The sequence below is a fragment of the Chiloscyllium plagiosum genome, chromosome 20 (genome assembly GCF_004010195.1).
Source record: "Chiloscyllium plagiosum isolate BGI_BamShark_2017 chromosome 20, ASM401019v2, whole genome shotgun sequence".
Taxonomy (NCBI): Eukaryota; Metazoa; Chordata; class Chondrichthyes; order Orectolobiformes; family Hemiscylliidae; genus Chiloscyllium; species Chiloscyllium plagiosum.
Genome location: NC_057729.1, coordinates 49306923 through 49331006, shown reverse-complemented (window position 1 = coordinate 49331006; position 24084 = coordinate 49306923). Strand labels below are relative to the sequence as shown.

The 24084-nt window shown below is 40.3% G+C and overlaps 1 protein-coding gene across 5 annotated transcripts in view; it reads right to left on the bottom strand.

Moving 5' to 3' along the window:
* The window catches only part of ncoa6 (nuclear receptor coactivator 6), a 57026-nt gene that overhangs the window by 18652 nt on the left and 14290 nt on the right, over positions 1 to 24084 (bottom strand). For 3 of the 5 annotated variants that reach the window (XM_043710751.1, XM_043710747.1, XM_043710749.1), the window contains exons 3-11: positions 22495 to 22650; positions 21156 to 21269; positions 19869 to 20012; positions 15080 to 15838; positions 13072 to 13221; positions 11599 to 12721; positions 11250 to 11309; positions 6870 to 6997; positions 3322 to 6258 (exon numbers count right to left, since the gene is read on the bottom strand). In XM_043710751.1, the coding sequence (XP_043566686.1) occupies positions 3322 to 6258; positions 6870 to 6997; positions 11250 to 11309; positions 11599 to 12721; positions 13072 to 13221; positions 15080 to 15838; positions 19869 to 20012; positions 21156 to 21269; positions 22495 to 22650 (5571 nt within the window). The remainder of the gene's footprint in view (positions 1 to 3321; positions 6259 to 6869; positions 6998 to 11249; positions 11310 to 11598; positions 12722 to 13071; positions 13222 to 15079; positions 15839 to 19868; positions 20013 to 21155; positions 21270 to 22494; positions 22651 to 24084) is intronic. The other 2 variants (XM_043710752.1, XM_043710750.1) reach the window with 2 other exon arrangements.

The window sequence follows — 24084 nt, the reverse complement described above, 5'->3', positions numbered from 1 at the left end:
TCCTGTGGGACAGGATTTACATGTATTTGGAAAGGCAAGGACTAATCAGGGATAGTCAGCATGGCTTTATGCGTGGGAAATCATATCCCAAAGCTCAAACTTGATTGAGCTTTCTGAAGAAGTAACAAAGAGGATTGATGAGGGCACAGCAGTAGACATGATCTATATGGATTTAAGTTAGGCATTCGACAAGGTTCCTCATGGGAGACTGGTTAGCAAGGTTAGATCTCATGGAATATAGAAAGAACTAGCCATTTGGATGCAGAACTGGCTCAAAGGTAGAAGACAGGGGTTGGTGATGGACATTTGCTTTTCAGACTCTAGGCTTGTGACCAGTGATGCGCCACAAAGATTGGTGCTGAGTCCACTGCTTTTCATCATTTTTAGAAATGATTTGGATGCGAACATAGGAGGTATAGTTAATAAAGTTTGCAGATGACACCAAAATCGGAGGTGTAATGGACAGCGAAGAGGGTTACCTCAGAGTACAACAGGATCTTGATCAGATGTGCCACTGGGCTGAGGAGTGGCAGATGGAGTTTAATTTAGATAAATGTGAGGTGCTGCACTTTGGGAAAGCAAATCTTTGCAGGATTTCTGCACTTCATGGTAGGGTCCTGGGGAGTGTTGTTGAACAAAAAGAGACCTTGGAGTGCAGGTTCATTGTTCCATGAAAGTGGAGTTGCAGGTAGATTGGATAGTGAAGGCAGTATTTGGTCATGCTTTCCTTTCTTGGTTGGGGCATGGAGTATCAGAGTTAGGAGGTCACGTTGTGGCTGTACAAAACATTGGTCAGGCCACTGTTGGAATATTGCATGCAATTCTAGTCTCCTTCCTATCAGAAGGATGTTGTGAAACTTGAAAGGGTTCAGAAAAGATTTACAAGGATGTTGCCAGGGTTGGAGGATTTGAGTTATAGGGACAGACAGAATAGGCTGGAGCTGTTTTCCTGAGAGTGTTGGAGGCTGAGGGGCGACTTTATAGAGGTTTATAAAATCATGAAGGGCATGGATAGGGTAAAAAGACAAGAACGTTTCCCTCGAGTGGGGGGGGGGGCGCAGAGGCAGAACAACAGGGCATAGGTTTACGGTGAGAGGGGAAGAAATAAAAGGGACCTAAGGGGCAACTTTTTCCACACAGAGGGTGGTGCATGGAATGAGCTGCCAGAAGAAGTGGTGGACATTGGTACAGCTACAACATTTAAAAGGCATCTGGATGGGTCACATGAACAGGAAAGGTTTAGAGGCATTTGGGCCAACTGCTAGCAAATGGGACTAGATTAGGTTAGGGTATCTGGTCAGCATGGATGAGTTGGACCGAACGATCTGTTTCTTTGCTGTACATCTCTATGACTGTACGCTTAGTTGTAAAACATTGCGCAACAGATATGCACCTGCAAGGCAAAAGGTTCTTGTGTAAAAATTAGCCGCAAAAGACTTATGCCACTGTACAAAGAGCAGGAAGCTTCTCCAGTATCAGAGTTAACACTCATTCCTCAAGCAACACCATTAACTAATTGGTTATTGTTACATCTAACTGTAATCTATGGGACTTTGCTGTTGGCAAATTGGCAGTTACGTTTTGTTACAAAATGACAGTGACACCACAGAAGTTATTATCAGTCAGTACTTTGGTCTATGGGCATGATAAAGACATTTTTAAGCCATTTTGGGAAAATCTATGCGACAAAAACAAATGAACAATTAATTTTCATTTTGCTAAGAAGCCCACTTTAATAAAATCACGTAGTTCTTTGATTGGATTTCACAAAGATCAGGTTGGAATGTAAATCAATTACCTCCATTTCTGAGTGTCAAACACTTCATTTGGAACAGTTCTCAATGTGAAAGTTCCAGTAAATTCTAAATTTAGGAAGAAAGGATGAGAGGATCAACAGATCCCTAAAAAAATTACTTTTTAAATTAGAAGTAGCAGAACAATGAAAGGACGTTTCGCCATTCGAATCAGTTACTGAGCTTTCACTTTATTTTAAAATGCTTTGTATTACTCTGCATTGAAAAATGGCGCAGTAAAATTAAATTACATAAATAAAGTTCTCAATATTTTTTCAATGTTCTTTTGCAAACACAAGACAAATCAATTTTTCATCGAAGTAGTAAATGAAGAGAGAAAAAAATCAAATTAAAGATGACAACTCTATATGCATTTGTACAGTTCCCTCCATGGATAAAGGCTTCTCATAGTGCTATTACAACCAAAGAAGCACTTTAAGTGCAAATTACTGTCATAATGCAGAAAATGCTACAGTGAATTTGCACACAGCACAGTCCCATAAATTACAATGTGAGCCGATGAACTGCTTCTGTGACATTAATTGAGAAATAAATATTAGTGAGTTCACGGGGGCTAATTCCCTTGCAGTTCCTTAAAGACTTAAGTTCACTTGACAGGTGGATCGGATCTTGGTTTAGTACCTTATCCGGAAAGTACATTACTTCATTAATGAAATGGAGAGTCAGCCTTGATTTTTGTGCTCAAGTCCTGGAATGGAAATTGAACCTGACTCAGAAGTGAAGTTGCACCAACTTGGCCACATTTGAAATCATAACCAACAACTTTCATTTCAGATTAGGTAGCACATTGCAGAAATATTCCAAATTTTTCCACTCACCCCAAATCAATAGTATGTAACACAATCAATTTTGCAAAGGTGAAAGCAGTACTCTAGTTTAAGTTTCAAGCAGTGACTGACATGCCTAAATTTCAAAGATGTTCACACAATTTAGATATCAGACCACTGTTATCAATAAGTAACAGCAGCTTATAGATTATATCAAGATAAATTTGATCCAAAGATTAACATTAAATTTTGTAATTTTATATTCAAAGATCTGCATTAAAACATTGGCTCAAAAACAAAACTTGCAGAGTGTGGTACTGGAAAAGTACAGCCAATCAGACGGCATCCAAGGAGCAGGAGAATCAACATTTCTAGCAAAAGCTCTTCATCAGGAATTCCTTAAGAGCTTATGCTCGATACATTGACTCTCCTGCTCCTCGGATGCTGCCTGACCAGCTGTGCTTTCCCAGCAACACACTTTTCAACTCTGATCTCCAGCATCTGCAGTCCTCACTTTCTCCTCAAAAACAAAACAGTTAGTCTCAAGCATAGCAGTGGTAGATTATGATTCATCTAGTATCCAGGGATGATTGGATCAGAATGATTTTAGAAAATAAAACTCAAAGATGTAGACAAGGTGGCTGAGCTAAAGTCTGCTTAAAAATAAAATGAGTAAGGCTCTGTATTGATGCTTAGTTTACACAGAATCCTTAAACACATGCATAGTACCAGTTAGATACCTGTATTTGGTAGGTGATCGTTATTTGCTCCCACTTTCTCTCCTGACGAACAACTTCCCTCAGATTGTGAGACTGCAAGACTGCTATCACCAACAGGTACTACAGATTCAGGCTCAGGGTTCTGGGGAGTGATGGCTGACGTCAAATTGTTTTGAGCAGTGCTATTCAATGTACTCCCAGGTGAGGAAACAGAGACAGTAGAAGCAGAGCTGCTAGATGAGCCAAGTGTGACGTTAACAGAAGTGCCTATGTCTGATTGACTAGCTGGAAGAATAATCTGCTTGGTTTCTGGAGGAGGAACTCCTCCTTCAGGACTACCAGGAAGTGCTGCCTTTTGTGCCTGATCATCAACACCTGGGGAAGCCAATTCAGTTGCTACTGGGTCATCTTTTTTATCTGGGGAGGCCTTCTGACATGCCTTGGTCATAAGAAACTGACCAATCTTATCTACCTTCCCTCTTCCTTTGTTGGATGATATTGGACTTCGCCTACTACTAGAAGAGCTACCTGGGCTAGTAGATGTAGGTGACGTTGCAACTGCTGTTGCATGGGATGAAGCTGAAGAACTTTGGTCAACAATGCCATTATTCTGAAGAGATTCATTCAGGCTGAAGTCCGCTGCTGGTCTATGAGGAGATGCTGAGATGTTTGGAGGAGCTGGAGAGCTGGATGGTGGTTGAACTGGTGATGACCTCTGGATCGCAGTTCTATTCGTTGGCGAATAAGTGGAGTTAATAGAGCTACTAACAGATGGGGTGGGTGAAACTGCTGGGCACGATGAACTCTGAGCCGATTGTGGTATCTGGATTACAGTAACTGACTGAGATGCCGAGGTAGAAGTTGAAGGCACAGTTACTTTAGGCACAGTGGTTGACTGTGGTATCAAAGGTTCTTTAACAACCTGAAATACAGATGTATTTATAAACACAGGTGTGGTGATAAATGCTGGTTGTGAACCAGACTGCACTGCTGGTTGTACCTCAGACACCACTTTGTTGTTTGGGGATGGCATTGTGACTACGGAAGAAACAACAGTAGGTTGGGATTGGATCTGTGCAGATGCCGTAACATTGGTTGTAGATTTAATGGGACTAGAACTTACAAACACTGTGATCTGATTTGAGACAGAAATGGATGCAGACACGACTGGTGTAGGCACCATTGTCAGGCCACTTTGAGTCACATTGTTAACTAATTCACCTGTGTCTGGTCGTAATATAGCCTTGCCACTCTCACAAACAATCTGTGGTGGAATTGGCACACTAGGTGTTTCCTTAATAGTAGGAACATCTGATATTACTGTTTTTGCTTTATCCCCAGAAGGTATCAACTGTTCCAGTTGATTGGAATTAGTGGCCTTATTAGTAACACCAGAACTACAAGAAGTGTCCAGAAGCTGATTAAGTGAAATTGGAGTTTCTCTTAATGGTAGCAGGGTCAAGCTTTTGTCATCGCAACCTCCGCTAGGTTTACTGGGTTCCAAAGGTTTATTTCCCATAGCTATTTGAACTTGAGGGACATTTTTCTTCTCCAACTTGGTTGTGCTCTGAGGATTGCATTCAAAGGTCATCTGTTCTTTATTAATGGGGATCTGTTTCAACGCAATATCATTTCCACACAATGTTGGTCCTTCCTTGTTCTCTTCTGGATTGTTACCCAATACCCTGACAGGAATGGTTGGATTTTGTGCACCTGAAACTATGTTGATAGGGTCATTCAAAATTCCAGGAGAGGGATTTGACAACATTTGTGCAGAGTTTGCTAGAATATTCTTTTGTACATCAATGGTTGGTAAAAGGGCTGGGTTCTGCTGAGGGACCAGTGATGACTTCAAGGCTTTTCCACTTTGTCTACTTGGATTTTGACCAGTTTTTCTACTGGAGCTAGTGCTTGCTCTCCTGCTGATACTAGGACTTGCTCGTTTTCCAGTTACCTGTTTTCCTGAACTAACTATAACAGAATCCAGTTTATTAACTTGTGACGCAGCAGAAACAGATGGGTTATTTGAGAGTGGAGGCATGTTTGTTGGGGCCTGCCCAATTGCTTTCAAAGTAGTTGGGTTTAGACCCTGTTGATCAAACCCTCTATTTAAAGGTGGCTGCCTAGGAGGTAAAAGGATATTGATTTGAGGAGGAAAGAGACCTGCAATTGAAGCATTCAATCTTTCAGGAGATAAGCTTATCTCAGAAGGTTCTGTACTGGGTGGTCGGTTGGTGGGTGTATGAGGAAAGTAGGGTCTGGGGCTTGCTCGATTTGGTGTTTTTGGTCTTGAGGTCTGGGTGTTAGTGGTAGCATTAGGAAAATGAAGATTATGAGTGCCTTGCACTGGAATAGTTCCCTGCTGTTGTGAATTTCCACCTTGTGGTGTTGGGACTTGAGAATGACCTGGCTTAGGCCCAGTAATAAGTACTTGATTTGGTGGAGGAACAGCTTGTTGCCCAGAGTTAACTTGGGTTCCAACAGAAAGTGGAAGCTCAGCTCCAACTGCATCTGGATGATGTGTAACTGGATTTACTTCCTCAGGTATGGACGATGGGACGTTTTGCAGAGTTTCCTGAAAGGACATCTTCCTCAGAGTGCTGACAGGTTGATGACCGACTAACAAAGGCATTCTTGATTTATCTGGTGAGGGTGGCACTCCACTCTGCCCAGGCAAGGTTACCATGACTGGCATATTACCAGTTGGGGCCATTGGCATCCTTGAGGCATCAGGAGTTAAGGCAGTTTTTGATGGATGTGTACTTGGTGTCATTGGAATTTTAATTGCCTTTGAGTCCTGTTGTTGTTGTTGTTGTTGTTGCTGCTGCTGCTGCTGATGCTTCATCATCAACATCATCATCATTTGCTGCTGCTGGGGTTGTAATTGCTGTGACTGCTGCATAGGTTGAATAGTTGTCTGTTGTAGAGGTCTTTGATCGACTGTCTGCATATGAAATCCTGTATGGAATATGAAACATGGATCAGAAACATATTTCCATAAGATAGTTTAAAAACAAAAACTTAATTATTTTAGAAAACATTGATATCCTTTGAATCATCACTATCCCATTAATTGTGTGAAGTCAGATTCTTTAAACCTTATCTATAGCCATGGTTTCTATGGAGAATGATTGAAGTGGGGGCAGGAAGAGGACGGGAAAAGAGAATTACTTTGCACATTTCTATTGAAAATAGCACCTATTCCACTCAAAACAAAATCAAAACTGTGGATAATACTTAGATTAAAAAGATTATTCTGGAAAAAAAAAGAAAAAGCCTAAGGTTTTTCCTGAATCTGACAAACATGAATTCCAATTCTGAAAACTGAAACTAAATTACTTCTGATTGATATATAAACCACAACTGCTACATAAATAAAACAACCTGTAAGAATTCCATTTAAAATATTGAAATTATTTCATTCAGATGCTTCAGACTTGTGCATATTCACTTCTTTTGTGATTTATCAAAATTAGAATTTTTTTAAATCATTGCATACATGTATTTTATACATAGACTGTTGTTTGAAAAATATACAAACCCAAGCCCTTCTTACAAAGAGTATTTACCTGCAGGTCGATTCGCAAATTCAGACAGTTTGTTGGCTGTTGGATCAAGTCCTACCCCTTGCTCTCCTGTCATTTGCTGCTGGTCAGCATCATCCAGACCTGGCTGCATCTGACGGGCATCTGAAATCCTAAAGCAAGTGACAAGGTTTTACCATATTATGCACATATGAAATTATTTCATACACCATGCCAGAAAACCTGCAGAGAGAGTTGAACAGCACCACAGAAGTTTGAGGGAAAAGTAATGAGGAAGAAACATACTGTGATTTGCAAAAATTTCAAGATCTCAAATCACAAATGAAATCAAACCAGCAACTCACCAAAATTATTTACCAGAGGCCATCAAATACAGCCAATCTCTGCCAGGTACATTTATCGTTTTAGAGGACAAAGAGCAGGAAAGTTGGAGAGAGAAAAGATTTAACTTCCACCAGCCACCAAAAAAAAGATATGTTGCTTTCAGTAAATTAGAAATGAAAGGTAAAAGGATAGTAGATAATAAAATCAGCATCTACAAAGAAATGGAAAGGTTGAATTATAGAAATGAATCAGTGATTTGAAACTTAAGGAAAGGAACAGATTTTTCAGAGGCCTGGAAGTGTAAAAATAATTTTCATTTGTTATATTCAAATCTCCTCTTCCATGTCAAGTTTTGACTTGCTTAAAATGATACTCTTTTATTCCATCATCTTGTTAATGGCCCAAAGTTTGTTTTGGATTGAAAGTGTGGATGTTAATTATCTGGCTAATGTGCATTCTTTTGTCCAAATTAGTAAAATACAACTTCAATGTTCAATTTTACTGATACATCATTACTGGTCAGAATAAGCAATAAGACAGAAAAAAATACAAGAGTAGTATGTGATCTTGAAACTCATGATATACTACCATCATATTTTATTTGTGTCAATTTTTAAAAAGCTGGCCTGAAGCTTGAGCAGGCATGCAAAAGGAAGTGGTTATATTGCCAAAGATACCAAAAAAACTTTCATTTGGATGCTCGTGGCTTTTACCCCTCACAGAAAAGTTTATCTTTCATACTTTGTGATATGTTTTTAAGGCCAACAGTAGGAATTTGGGAACCAAACTGAAGTAGTCACAATACAGAATTTGGGACTAAAACTTAGGCCAAAACTAGGAGGTAGTAGAGGGTACATATGCTTGAACGTATGGATTCCAACTTTTCAGCTGGAGTCTACTGGAGTGCGGGATTTGTCTTCTCAGTCCTGCTGGTGGCAACTCAGGAGAATTAGTCCATGAACAATGGCTCTTCAGCAGTTATATTCTGAAACTAAACCTGGCAGTCTGAGCTCCATTGCTGTCCCGAATGACAACTGTAAGGCTAACTGGATCAGGGCCAATGAGAAATGCAACAGCAAACTAAGGATTTTGGGGAGGTGGGAGATGAGGGGAAAGATACATAATACATTTGCCTACACAGAATATTTCACTGCAAGCAAAACTATTTTGGAGTGCTTCTGATGATTCAGATACAGAGTAATTGTATGAATCTTTTTCCAAGGCTGTTTCATGGAATAATTTTGAAACTTTATTGCTGGAACAGCACAGCAGGTCAGGCAGCATCCAGGGAACAGGAGATTCGACGTTTCGGGCACAGGCCCTTCTTCAGGAATGAGCAGAGAGTGTTCAGCAGGAGAAGATAAAAGGTAGGGAGGAGGGACTTGGAGGAGGGGCGTTGGAAATGTGATAGGTGGAAAGAGGTCAAGGTGAGGGTGATAGGTCGGAGTAGGATGGAGGCGGAGAGGTCAAGAAGAAGACTGCAGGTCAGGAAGGCGGTGTCGGGCTGGAGGGATTCGGCTGAGACAAGGTGAGGGGGGATGAAGAAACTGGTGAAGTCCAAGTTCATCCCCTGCGGTTCTCTGGGCCACCCAGACGAACCAACCCAACCAACCTGTAGCACAGCATTTCAACTCCCCCTCCCACTCCACCGAGGATATGCAGGTCATTGGACTCATCCACCGCCAAACCACAACAACCAGACGGTCGGAGGAGGAGCGTCTTATCTTCCGACTGGGAACCCTCCAACCACAGGGGATGAACATGGACTTCACCAGTTTCTTCATCCCCCCTCCCCCACCTTGTCTCAGCCGGATCCCTCCAGCCCGGCACCGCCTTCCTGACCTGCAGCCTTCTCCTTGACCTCTCCGCCTCCATCCTACACCGACCTATCACCCTCACCTTGACCTCTTTCCACCTATCACATTTCCAACGCCCCTCCTCCAAGTCCCTCCTCCCTACCTTTTATCTTCTCCTGCTGAACACTCTCTGCTCATTCCTGAAGAAGGGCCTGTGCCCGAAACGTCGAATCTCCTGTTCCCTGGATGCTGCCTGACCTGCTGTGCTGTTCCAGCAATAAAGTTTCAACTTTGATATACTGGTCCTCCTGGGAGCAGATGCGGCGGAGACGAAGGAATTGGGAGAATGGGATGGCGTTTTTACAGGGGGCAGGATGGGAGGAGGTGTAGTCCAGGTAGCTGTGGGAGTCGGTTGGTTTGTAGGGAATAATTACCCACAGTTCCTTGTGTTTGTCAAGTGTGGGAGATACTAACACAGGTGCACTTTAAAAGCTGACCTGTAGAATGCAGGCCGTTTGGATGAAGGTGGCTGCACTGACTTTAAGCCTCAATACTTGATATTTAGTCTATCCGTGAAATATAGATGTACAGATATTCTTTCAATGTAGAAGACCAATTATGAAGAACATATAAACAAAAACATTAGCTATTATAGAATAACTGAAAGCATCAGCTAAGTAGCCTGAGACAGCAAGAACAAAATGGTAAAGTGTAATCTTGGACAAGTATGTAAAATTAGTCACTTGAACAGCCAATAAAATCCAGTAGTGCAGTTCTACATTTTATCCTTGCAAGCACTGAAAATAAATATACTGTCAAATGAATGGTGTGTTACAGATCTGGAATTAATGGTAGAAGCAATTAAAATGCTAAATTAGAATTATTACACAAGTAAATTGTACATTAAACTGTAACTCTTAACTTTCCCCAGAAGTCAATGGTATCAATCAGCTAAACAAACTTAGAAAGCAGAGGACTGAAGTCTGACGTTTTCCCAAAAAGATGGTGAAAACTGAAAAATAATTATTGTTGTTCCATTAGTATTCAGATCGATCAACAGAATATCAGCGAACAAACCGTAAATTGCTCAACAAGCATCTTGATATGTAAAAGCAGACCAAAAGAAAAGTTTGAAATTGTTCAATAGCAGCATCTTCAACTAAATCTGGAGTCCATCCAGACTCCAGAAAATCGTACAAGTATTCTGGGCTCATATCAATGTTGTCCTAAATAGGAGTGAACTGTGGGATGTGTTATCCTTCCAATGAGCTGCTTATCCTCTTGGGTGGATTTGAAAGATTATATGTTACATTCACCTTTCAGTCAACACCAGCAAATTGAATTATCTGATCATTTATCAGATTATTTATCAGATTGCTTTTGGAGCCTTGTTGCATATAAATTAGGTACCACATTTTACTATATTACAACAATGACTCCCACTACAGAAATACTTCACCTGTAAAAAGAAAGAGTATTTTACACAGAGAAAATGTAAAAATATTGACACTTGCAAAGAATTTAATTTTTCCTGATTCTGTCCCTGCTAAATATAGAAACTGGGAAGATTAGGGCATTCAGCCCTTCAAGCCTAAACTGTCATTCAGTTTGAATCCTTTATCCCAATGCTGTATTACAGTTGCTGGAGTACAATGTGAAAACAGGTGTTAAATATACACCTAGCCCATAGCAAAAGAAAATGTTTATTTGAAATAAGTGTGTACTTTAATAGCTTCTTTCATCAATGTCATCAGGATACATAGGGTGGAAACTGTGAATGTCCCATTGCTATAGCAAGGGATTTTTTTCTGAACTTAGAGCTGAAGATCATTGAGCATCTGACCCATTTGTCCACCTTTAACACTCAGTATTAGACGGAGGGAGTAAGAGTGAAGTTGAGCTCACTCAGTATTTTCATTTGGATTTCCATACTCTGACCAGAAGCAAATAGTTAGGTTCCTGTCCATTAGAGAAGAAAGGGGAACAGGAGGAATAGATTGAATCATAATCCAGTTTGCTTAAAGATATAAAGTAATACTTTCCTTGAAGAGTCAGCTGGTTAAGTTAATGATGGCCTGAAGGGTAGAAATCAAGAAGGTCATGGGTTTGATCACTTATCTGTGCAATGTTACAGGAAAGAACAAACAGGAAGGTGCAACTGGCCTCTTTGACTGGAGAGAATAGGGAAAATTTCATTCCAACGATCCTTATTAAAATGTTGGGTAAGGATAGGGTTGGGCTTGGTTACAATGACCACACTATAGAATAGCGTGTTGATACTCACTGTCTTGGCTCACGCATGAGGAATGGCCAGAAGACTCTTGGCACCTGTGGAGCTAGATCCCTGCAAAGGGTCAATGTTTTTGGAAGGTGGGAAAACAAGGGGAGAAAATTGACAGGAAAAGGAAAATAAAGAAAACTATTATATTAAAAAAAATAAAATTTAGACCAAGCTCAATACTAACACAACAGAGTTAAGATGCAACAAGGTGGTGTGCATTTCAAACACAAGGGACTCCTTCGATTTCAAGCAATTTGTAATATCACCAGCCAAAACATCTAGCATAGACACTTTAAAAAAATTGCCTAGTATGCTCCAGGGAAGAGCACCATTCTTTTAAAAAGAAACTTACACATGCTGCATTTGCTCTTCTGGCTGCTGAACTCCACTGTTCTTTTTCTTCTGCGATCGTGAAGGTTTTTTCTTTTTCGGTTTGTTGGCATTCTGGTTGTTTTGCTTGTTGGTCATTGCAAACTGTGCAGATGTGATATCACTCTGCAGCAGATTGACAAGCAATGGACTGGTCAGAGTGACATCTTTGTTGTTTGGAAAACCAGAGGCAGTGGCTAATGTCATTGGACTCCCACTTGCAGTGGTGCTATAAGGAGTATTGAAAGGCATGCTATGCCCTGAAAAATGAGGCCCAGCAGAGCTACCTGCCTGCATTGTCTGCATGTGAGAAGCAACTACACTTTGCTGCATTTGTACATCAGGGAGCATCTGTGTTAGATTGACATCACTAGCTGATGTTGTAAGGTCACCACCATGTTGTTGAGATAGATGAGATACTGAAGGTCTAAGTACTTGTCCTTGCATTCCAATCCCTTGAGAAGAATTCCCATTCAGAGGATTCTGCTGGATCATCGGTGTGGAAAATTGAACCATATTACCTTGAGTGTTTGTGGCAGGTCCCCTCATCATTTGACTTGGCCCTGCAATTGTATTTTGCTGGTTCTGATTATTGAATGCTGATTTGTTTCCCTGCACCTGACTGACTACAACTTGCTCAGGAAGTCCCATCATCTGGCTTTGCTGTAATATGACTTGACCTGGAGCTCCTATTATTTGCCCATGCGTAGTCATGATTTGCTGACCCTGCTGTGAATGCAACTGCTTGGGTGGAGTCATTCTCTGTCCAGATGGAATTATATTATGGCCTTGAGATGCCGCCATCATCATTTGATTCTGGATGAGCTGAGGACGAGAAATAATCATCTGGTTTGGAGGATGTAGACCTTGGGATTGAACATTCATCATCTGTCCCTGTGTAGGTACAATCTGTTGATGCATCCCGACAAACTGTGATTGAGGGCCCTGCTGTCCTTGCACATTACCCACATTCACCTGAGGAGCACTGATAGATTGTTGGTTGTTCAGGTTTCCATGAAGTCCAACAAGATTTGCCTGCATTACATTAGGGGGCCCATGAGACTGTACATTCATTGGATTTTGGGAAGTAGCACTATTTTGACCACCTAGAAACAAAAAGCAAAACAGCATTAATTTTTTTCAAACCAATCCTGTCTTTATTCATTTAAGGAGAAAATGTTCCTCCATTTCAGAACTCAAAAAATTAAATTCTGTTCATCATTAAAACATGCTTATGATTAAAAGCAATGGCTCACTCCGACATCAGCATAGGTGAAATTTCTAGTTCAATAATGTCATGGATCATGTGTTTGATTCCATTACCACAGTGAAATGGGATTTAATCATTTCTCACATGGAGTGCAGCTGCCCCCACCACTCTCATCCTGTGTCAATTCCTTCAATGAACAATGCTCAAATACTAATCTATTTTCTGGGAGAGAGAAAATAAAACAACCTGTATGCTGTACATTCTGGTTGGGCTGTGCCTGCAGAATTCCACTGTTCATTGAGGTGCCCGATGCAACAGCTTGGTTTATCTGCGCTTGAGTAAAGATCTGATTAGGCTGACTTGGAGGAAAGGTTGGTGGAAGACGCTTTGGCATACCTAAGGGAAAGAGCGACAGTTGAGTTTTCATTTCAGTATTGCTGCTAATTTAATGCCATTTCATAAAACAACCCTTGCAGTGGAGAAAGTAACTTACATTTATATGGTGCTAATGATCTCAGGATGTTCTAAAGCATTTCACAGAGAATGAAATTCTTTTGAAGGACAGTGACCTTTAGCAAAATTGCAAATGGGACAGTTTGCCCACAGCAAGAGGTCACAAGCAAAAATTAACCAGATTATCTTTTTTTGATGTCGATTGCAGGATAAATACTGGCCCAAACACCACAGAAAACTCCCTTGCTTTTCAAGTATTATCACTGGATCTTTTACATCCAGCTCATTCACCATATCGTACCCAAAAAATAACACCTCAAAGTGCAGTACTACTTCAGTGGAGCAATGAATTGCCCAAGTAGATTATGAGCTCAGAACTCTGAAATGGCATATTGCAATCTGGAGGGAATTTACTGCATCTTGGTTGACAATTAAAACACGATCGCCTAACAGGTATGCCATGTAAAATAAAATCATTTTCTTTTCATCTTTGAGAATTAAGATTTCAATCCAGACTGTACAGAGTTAATATTTCTGTCACCTCTGAATAGCAAACAGAATTTAGTGAGTGTATTTTTAAAATACAGGAGATCATATGGCTGATCAATTAAATGAAAATTAACACTGAATAATCAGAACCAATAATAAATAAATTCTTTCCAATAGTAACCAACAACATTAAATAACCAACAACATTAAAAGTAGATACACTCTGCATCACCTTCGATACCCTATCTTTCGATGGCAAATTTTAAACGCTAGTAATTCCCATTTCACAATATTTACATTTGAGGAAGGAGCCTTAAAGAAATAAGATCACCTGACTAATTCTGATCAAAGGAGAAAGTGAGGTCTGCAGATGCTGGAGATCAGAGCTGGAAATGTGTTGCTGGAAAAGCGCAGGTCAGGCAGCATCCAGGGAACAGGAGAATCGACGTTTCGGGCATAAGCCCGATTCTCCTGTTCCCTGGATGCTGCCTGACCTGCTGCGCTTTTCCAGCAACACATTTCCAGTTCTAATTCTGATCAAATCTTGGTATTAAACATTTGATAAAGGTACAACAGAATGGTAAATCATTCACACAGATCAGTCTAGTTTCCACCAAACATAACTAATACAATACTTCCACTCAAACATTGGAACACATACACTAAACAGTATCAGTGCTTTTCTGAATAGGGTGAAGTGCATATAACTCTTCTATAAAGTTTCTGATCTGTTCCAATTGAAAATTTGATCACTGGAAGAATGGGAGGGAAGTGTAACTGATCACTTGGCTACAAGGCTGTAAGTAAAACAAAGCTTAAAACGGCCTGGCAGATGAATTTGGGCTTTTCCAATCAGTTTTTTTTGTGGGTAAAGGATCATTGTACAAAGCTATCAATTCTGAAACTAACAGCCAGAAGTGGGGGTGGGGGTGGGGGGGAGCAAATTATATGGAGTAACGATAACATTTATTTTATGAACTAAAACAAATACGTGCAAAACAAAGACAATGGGAGTAGTAATAGAAAAGTATGAAGACTAAAGGCATTATGTTGGTTTTATGTTAAAAATGGGCATTGGGATAGAATCTTTTATTTTAAAAGTTAACCATCAGGGAAGCAAAACTAACTATTTTAATTAGCTTTGGGCTTAATTGGAAAATATGCACACTCAAGTGATTGAGTGCACAATGCACAGGACAGTTCACACTTCCTCAGATTTCTGTTCCCCGTAGCATTTGACTTGATCCCTCAAAATAAAAATGCATTATTATTTATTTACTGGCAATTTATTTCCAAATGTGTCAACACTTACTTCCTATACCAGAATGGGAACTCTGTGCCACCTGATTTGCTTGCATCATAAACCCAGCAGGCACATTTCCTTGCTGAACTACAGGACCTCGACTTGGAGAACTCTGGCACACAGCTGGCTGAAACGTTTGAGGGAGGGAGCTGCTCTGAGGCGTCCTGGGTCCTATGTGCTGCTGTGGCTGGTTCACCGTTGGAGAAGAAGAAGGTGAGCTTTGCTGGAAAGAGGAAGGAGACGAGACTGGAGACTTGTTGGTTAGGTGAGGCTGTTGCAAGGGCGTAGGTACTCGAGAAGGTCCTCCCTGATGGTTCTTAGGGGGCGGTGATGCAAACTGTGGGGAGCTGCAAGGTTGACAAAAGGTTTGAAGGCTTTGTGATGTTTGCTGACTTCCAAATGGGTATGGAGGAGGAGGGTGAGCTGGTGTCTGCACAGTTGCCAGGGACGGTCTGACCTGAAGTTGCTGGGGCTGCATTTGTCCAGGCATTGGAGCCTTCTTCCAGATCTGATTTGCGAGGGTTCCTAAGGCCCCCTGTGTAGATGACTGGATTGCTGCAGCTGGGACTTGGTTCCACGTGGCAGCTATGGAAATTTGAGCCCGGTTAAATGGAGGCCGCACCCCCTGCAATTGATGAGGCTGAAGGTTGGCTGGGACAATCTGCCTGTTGGTTGACATCGTTTGCACAATATTAGTCTGTGAAGGCAACGATCCAGAGGGATGGCTTGATGCTTGAAGGTTTAGCGTTGACAAAACAGAATCCATATCTTGTTTAAAAAGAAGAAAATGCATTTAATTTCAAACATTATAAAATGATAAGTACAATGCTTTCAATACTGAAATTAACACCTGTAGATATATAACAAACATAGTGAATGCTGCAGGAACTCAGTAGGTCTGGTAGCATCTGCAGAGATAAATATTATTAACAATTCAGATGTAGTATGACATTGCTGTGCTCTTCCAGCACCATTGATCCAGAATCTGGTTTCCAGCATCTGCAGTCATTGTTTTTACCTCATCTTAAGATTCTGTAGAGTTTTGTGGTTTATTTGTATTGCCCGGCTACAGTTTTAAATTTGATGTTGCCGGAACAATTAGTTTCAGCTTTTACAGTGCAACTCCAATGAAATACAGCACATTTTGACCCAATATTAACCCAGAATTGCAGGAAGAAACTACAATTTTTATGGCCTTTAAACTAAAGCTTTTAGCTCCTTGAAAAAGATTTGCTATCCGCATTTATTCAGGTTCCAAAGTTTTGAGTCATCAATTGCACATATTTTCTAATCAACCTTTTCAGAGATATTTTAGATATCTCTGCAGCAAGTGGGATTTGAATTCTGGTCTCCTGGCTTAGAGGTAGAGACAATATCACTGCATCACGAGTTGTAAATTGAACAATTAGCCAACATTCATTCACTGTACATTATTTCTCATGGTTAATTTAATTTAGTGCCCTTGGTAGGTCAAACCTCCAGGTACAAGTAACGATCAGAGGGCTTGAGCTCACTTACCCTCTGACACCAGGCTGATGTGAAAATACAGCATCAGTTAGCTTGAATGCTTTACTGTCAATCTTTCATGCGGAGAAGAATTTAAATAGTGCAACATGACCTTAGACAATGGATGAAACAGTTGACATTCCATTTACCAACTCACATCATTTAACTATATCTTGGAATAAGATGCCCTCCTCATAATGGGATAGGTATTCTACTTATGGGAATGACCAGTGAACTGATCCCATGAAAATATCTAATCCACAAATTTTGAACATATTCAATAATTCCAGCGTGACAAGATGACTGAAAATGAGAATGCCTGTAATCAGTAGAAAAATTAACAAGAAACAAAAGTCTCATGCAAAAGTAGTTCCTGGCTGGCATTAATGCATTCAGGTTTGCAAATTCACTATTCAAAATATGAAAGGTTATTAATTTGCATTAGATGTGTCTTACATCCTTACATATAATTTCCTATTTGGGCCAGAAAAATGTGCATTCTGCCACTTCTGTAAAGCACCTCTCTTTCACACAACAACAAAATGAGACCTTATATTTTTGGATATGCAAACATGAATGTGCAGCCTGTTATGCCACAGCACATTATGCTAGTATGACCAACTTAAATAAATACATGAATATGCTCCACAAGAAACCTGCAGGTGTAGTGTCAGTTTAAATAATCCACTATGTTAACATGAATTATGAACTATTCAATGACAACTGTTCAGTACTTTGCTCAAAACTCTTTACATAATAATTAAAAGTAGAAAAACTCTCTGCTGAACAGCCGGAAGACCAGAGTTCAAGTTAATTTGAGAAATGATCTAAAACTCAAGGACATTTTGTATCATCAGTAGTCACAGGTGAGGTGTCGGAAGACTGGAGGTCGGCTAACATGGTGCCACAGTTTAAGAAGGGTGGTAAGGACAAGCCAGGGAACTATAGACCAGTCAGCCTGATGTCAGTGGTGGGCAAGTTGTTGGAGGGAATCCTGAGGGACAGGATGTACATGTATTTGGAAAGGCAAGGACTGATTAGGGATAGTCAACATGGTTTTGTGCATGGGGAATCATGTCTCACAAACGTGATTGAGCTTTTTGAAGAAGTAACAATGAGGATTGATGAGGGCAGGGCAGTAGATGTGATCTAATATGGACTGCAGTAAGGCGTATGACAAGGTTCCCCATGGGAGACTGATTAGCAAGGTTAGATCGCACAGAATACAGGGAGAAATAGCCATTTGGATGCAGAACTGGCTCAAAGGTAGAAAACAGAGGGTGGTGGTGGTGGGTTGTTTTTTCAGACTGGAGGCCTGTGACCAGTGGAGTGCCACAAGGATCGGTGCTGGGTCCTCTACTTTTTGTCATTTACATAAAAGATTTGGATGTGAGCATAAGAGACACAGTTAGTAAGTTTGCAGATGACAAAAATTTGAAGTGTAGTGGACAGCGAAGACGGATACCTCAGATTACAACAGTTTCTTGAACAGATGGGCCAATTGGCTAAGTGGCAGATGGAGTTTAATTCAGATAAATGTGAGGTGCTGAATTTTGGGAAAGCAAATCTTAGCTGGACTTATACACTTAATGGTAAAGTCCGAGGGAGTGTTGCTGAACAAAGAGACCTTGGAGTGCAGGTTCATAGCTCCCTGAAAATGGAGTCACAGGTAGATAGGATTGAGAAGCGGCGTTTGGTATGCTTTCTTTTATTGGTCAGAGTATTGAGTACAGGGGTTGGGAAGTCATGTTGCGGCTGTACTGGACATTGGTTAGGCCACTGTTGGAATACTGCGTGCAATTCTGGTCTCCTTCCTATCGGAAAGGTGTTGTGAAACTTGAAAGGGTTCAGAAAAGATTTACAAGGATGTTGCCAGGGTTGGTGGATTTGAGTTATAGGGAGAGGCTGAACAGGCTGGGGCTGTTTTCCCTGGAGCGTCGGAGGCTGAGGGGTGACCTTATAGAGGTTTACAAAATTATGAGAGGCATGGATAGGGTAAATAGACAAAGTCTTTTCTCTGGGGTTGGGGAGTCCAGAACTAGAGGGCATAGGTTTAGGGTGAGAGGGGTAACATATAAAAGAGACTAATGGGGCAACGTTTTCACACAAAGGGTGGTAAGAGTTATGGAATGAGCTACCAGAGAAAGTGGTGGAGGCTGGTACAAATGCAACATTTAAGAGGCATTTGGATGGGTATATGAATAGGAAGGGTTTGGAGGGATATGGGCCGGGTGCTGGCAGGTGGGACTAGATTGGGTTGGGATATCTGGTCAGCATGGACAGTTTGGACCGAAGGGTCTGTTTCCATGCTGTACATCTCTATGACATTATATTCAGGCAACGTTATGTGTATATTTACAAACTGAAGACAATTGCTAAAAACAAAGGATGTCTTTGAAGCTTTTCATCTTGTATTCATCAGGATAATTTGCAAACTCTGCAATTAAATAGGAAAGCCTACATTGATACTGTATGAGGAGAGTACTGATTGTAAGCAAGTAGACTCAGATTTGTAGAGGTGATGCCATGGAATGGACCAATTAATAATGATTGACGATTAATTGATAGGCTTTATTTACATTTTAAACCAGGAAAACTGACTGTTTAATCATGGCATTGCCAGAGAAATGAACTAGCAAATGGCTGTCACCAATTTTATTGGGTTGAATGAAATAGGCTCATTGCACTTGCCTGTCTGCAAAGAACAGCACCCTATGCATTAGTGTATGCAGCTTCCAGTATGCACAGGTGTGCCACAGTGTGAGCCTGACTGACAATTCTAAATTGTCAGTCAGCATAATTCTTCACATACAAGATAGCCAGCTGACGTTGTCCAAATGAAGAATCACAGCTAATGCTCTGGGTTGTAAGCTTTGCAAGTTCAATTTGGTTAGGTACCGGCCTGTAGCGAACACTGAAGGGATATGCTGTTTGACACAATCTGCCAGTTTTTGTGACGTATAGCCTACATACCTGGCACACATGGGCAATGAAGTTCACATACCACATGATTCATTTGTGTGATAGGCAAAATACCTTTGTGGCTTGACAGCAGCATCCTATTAGTGGCAAAAACCACTCAAATTGCTAATGCATAGTAACAGCAAAGTTAAGAGCTAGAAAGATGTAATGTATTTTATGGAATATGTACATTAATTCAAATACATGTACAAAACAAATCCACTGCTGAACTAGCCTAGTATGGGGAAAGATGCACATCCTTCAGAAAGCTCTCCGTCATGTATTGCCTCTGTAAGAAATAAGTTTTTAATATGCTTAATCCCCTCCTTACCAGGCTGGGTGGTGGTTCGAGTTGAGGAATGTGGTATTCGGTTTTGTAGTAGTTCTGAACTTGCTCCACTACTAACTAAGGAACCTGCTATGTTGCTACTTGAAGGAACCATGGAAGCCGATGGGTTGTTCATTCTAATCAAACCTTGTTCCAAAACAAAACATGGAATTATAATTGTTTCATTAATAATTGCAATTGGCATCACCTACTTCTGCTACATTATTATCCTGATCCATACTAAATTTTATAACTTTGAATACTAATGAGCATTAATGCATGGTTATTAACATAGCCAAATAGGCATTCAATTTTGCAAGCCTCTGAATTTTCTTCTTTATGCAGAATTTCACTTTGTCATACCATGCGGTCCTCAGATTAAAACTCAGTATTATTATATCAAGATGTGTAAATACAGCCAACAACTATCCTTGTTGAGAAAAGTTAAAATCTACCTAGTTATTGTATTTGCTTGACCAAAAGACTCACTGTTTTTGGAGTAAGACATTTAAAATTACCAAATGCCTTAAGATCCAAAGGTCATGCCTAAACATTTTTTGTTAAGATCCTGGTGCATCCTGTAGTCTAAGAAAAAGAGTAACATTACTCTCTCATTACCTAGTCTAGTCCTTTAACCAAGTGACAATCTCTTTCTTTGATTACACTTTACATTCGAACTACAACTCTCTTAAAACTGATCATGTATCGGGATCTAGATACAACAGGATTCAGGATCTAGATTCCTGAAGAAGGGCTCATGCCCAAAACGTCGATTCTCCTGCTCCTTGGATGCTGCCTGACCTGCTGCGCTTTTCCAGCAACACATTTTCAGCTCTGATCTCCAGCATCTGCAGTGCTCACTTTCTCTTCCATCTAGATACAACAGTCACACTGCTTATTTATGTTAATTCAGAAGACTTTTTAATTAAATAGTGCACTTTACAATGTTACTTATGTGCAGGAGTGGAGAAGAGGGATCAACATCCAGTGTAATTACTGAAAACAAACCCCAGAAATAATTTATTAAACAATTGATGCTTAAGGGATTTGAACAGGTGAATAAAGATGGTTTTTCTCATCATAACTGTGATTTTACATCTTATATAATCACTCCTCTGTACAGCCAGTATTATAGACTCTGCCCAGCCCACCTCCTATGGAAATATATCTCACTTCATAAAAAGAAAGCAACAATGCACTTCTCAGAATCTAATTTGCCATTTCTTTCAAAATGCAACAATACAATCACCTCATTCCAAGAAGTGCATGGAGGTAGAATATTTTCCATACCTTGACCTCCTTGTAAAGAAAATCCTGATTCCATTCTAATCTGATTCACTGGCCCATTTACTCTGATCTCTTGGCCTCTTTGCTGCCCCAGAGCCAAGTTAATGACTCCTTCACCTGAAATGGAATAGAACATATTTTTTAAAAAAAAACTTTCAGACTTTTGAAGTTTTCTACATAGAAACAGAAAATAGGACTAGGCCATTCGGCCTGCTCCATTAATCAATATGACATGGCTGATCTTCCACCTCAGAATCTTGTCCCACTTTCTCCCCAAACCCTTTCATCTCTTCTGTCAAAGAACAATAACTCTTTCTTGTAAAAATTCAATGTTGTGGCCTCAATCTCCTTCTATGGTATAGAATTTTGCAGGCTCACCACTGAAGACGTTTCTCCTCATCTTAATCCTAAATGGCCTATACATATCCTTGATCCTTGATTTTGGATTCCCCAGTCATTAGGCACATCTTTCTTGAAGAGCTTCTGCCCAAAACGTCGATTTCGAAGCTCCTTGGATGTTACCTGAACTGCTGTGCTCTTCCAGCACTACTAATCCAGAACATCCTTCTTGAGTTTACCCTGACAAGTCCTGTTAGAAATTCATCGGTTTCTTCTAAACTCCAGTGAATGTAGCACTCGTTAATCCAGTCTCTAATTCCACGTCAGTCCTGTCATCCCAGAAATCAGTCTGGTAAACTTTGTTGCACTCCCTCCTTTTGTTGTCAGAATATCCTTCCTCAGATAAGACAACCAAAATTGCACACAATACTCCAAGGTATGGTCTCACCAAGGCAGCAAGATACATCTGCTCCTATATTCGAATCTTCTCACTATGAAGGCTAACATTTTTTTTCACTGCCTGTTGCACTTGCATGCTTACTTTCAGCATTTGGTGTACAAAGACACCCAGGTCTTGATGCACCATCCTACCAGACAATAATCTGCCTTCCAGTTTTTGCTGAAGTGGATAACATCACATTTATCCATATTATACTTTATCTGCTATGCATTTAGCCACTTACTCAACTTGCTCAAACCACATTGAAGTATCTCTCCCTCCAACTCACAGTTCAACCTGTCACAGATTTATTGATAAAAGTTTGATATGGATTACTAATTGTTCATCTTAATTTCCATAAAAAAGCAAACATTTTTGATAATCAAGTATCACTGCTAACATTGTAGAAACTGAATTTATCCAGAGTTTGCGCAGTACATTAACCGTTGCACTTGGTGACTTCTCACCCATTTGTAGTATCTAGATGAAATTGTGCACAACTCAACTAGAATGTCCACTCATCCAATGAAGCATTCATTAAAATGTCAGAAATAGACGGAATACCTTCAATCTGAACAGAAAGAATGCCCAAATCTCGGAGCTGTTGATTATTATTCTGAGCCATCAGTCGTAATCGCTCTGCAGCTTCACGGGGAATATTAAACGTTACACGGACACTGTTCCATGGTTCCACTTTCTCTGGCCTTAGTTTCTCTGAATCTGGTTGAAATGTTAGTAAATATTTGATATTTGGTACTTGCTTCCCAAAGTACTATTCAAGATATTAAAAGAAATATTTGCAAATATGATTTAACTTAATGCCATTTCACTAAGATGGAGATTATGTCCTATTAAAGCCATTAACCATGGTTAATTAAAAAAAAAGAAGAGGGTTAGATCAGAGGTTAATGGTTTAATATGGGACTTGAAAAATTAAAAAGTGGCCTTTTTAGATGGCATCTCAGAAGCAGAGTTTTTGGTATTCAAAGCTAGCAAATCACAGCTCAGTCTGAACACAATGTGTACTTGTAGTCTTTTCAATCCAACTTTTGAGGCTTCAAGAGACTGACTACTACCAAATTTTCTTTATTGCAGGACAGGCTAGATCAAACATCTCTACACTGGTATCTTCTTCATTCGCTGACTGACCAGATGAAGGAACTCATATCAAGATAAAGGATTAATTGGAACAAGTTGAAATAAAAATGACTGGAAACAGTAATTAACATATTTAAACCTTAAAAAGGTAATTTGATGATACTATGGCTTTAAGATGTCTATATTGTTCGTTTTGTTTTGTGAAGAAAGGTTCAGAGGCAACGAGCAGTCTGCTCAAAGCCAATACAGTAAACAGCTTGTGAGGCCTTGTTTTTTCAAAAATGTTGCCACAATAGAAGCAACCTGAATGGGTGGGGTCAAGCTTCCATACAATCAGGATTTTTAGTTTTAGCTTTCTATCGTTGCTGGGGTTTTAAGGGTGGATGTGGAAGCTCTTTGTCCTCGCTGTTAAAGCTAAAGTTAGGGCTCTCTTCCAGTTGCTGGAACTGCACGTGAGACAATCTATTTTATTGAATTTGCCTTTCCCAAGGGCATGTTTATGGGATGTTACTATATTGGAACAGTTAATTGGTAATATTTAACATGTATATTATTTTGTTAAGCATTTCGATAGAGTTACTGTTAAGCTAATTCTTTTATCTTAATTTTGTCTATTTTTACACTATAGTTAAAATACAAAGTCTGTTTTGTTTAAAAATGGAGTAGTTTGACCAATCACATTGCATCTGCATTGTGGGCGGCACGGTGGCACACTGGTTAGCACTGCTGCCTCATAGTGCCGGAGACCCGGGTTCAATTCCCGCCTCAGGCAACTGACTGTGTGGAGTTGCACGTTCTCCCCGTGTCTGCGTGGGTTTCCTCCGGGTGCTCCGGTTCCCTCCCACAGTCCAAAAGATGTGCAGGTCAGGTGAATTGGCCATGCTAAATTGCCCGTAGTGTTATGTAAGGGGTAAATGTAGGGGTATAGGTGGGTTGCGCTTCAGCGGGTCGGTGTGGACTTGTTGGGCCAAAGAGCTTGTTTCCACACTAATGTAATCTAATCTAATCTGGAACGCAAAGCCTTCCATTTGCCCTTAAAATAAAAAAAAAGTAGTG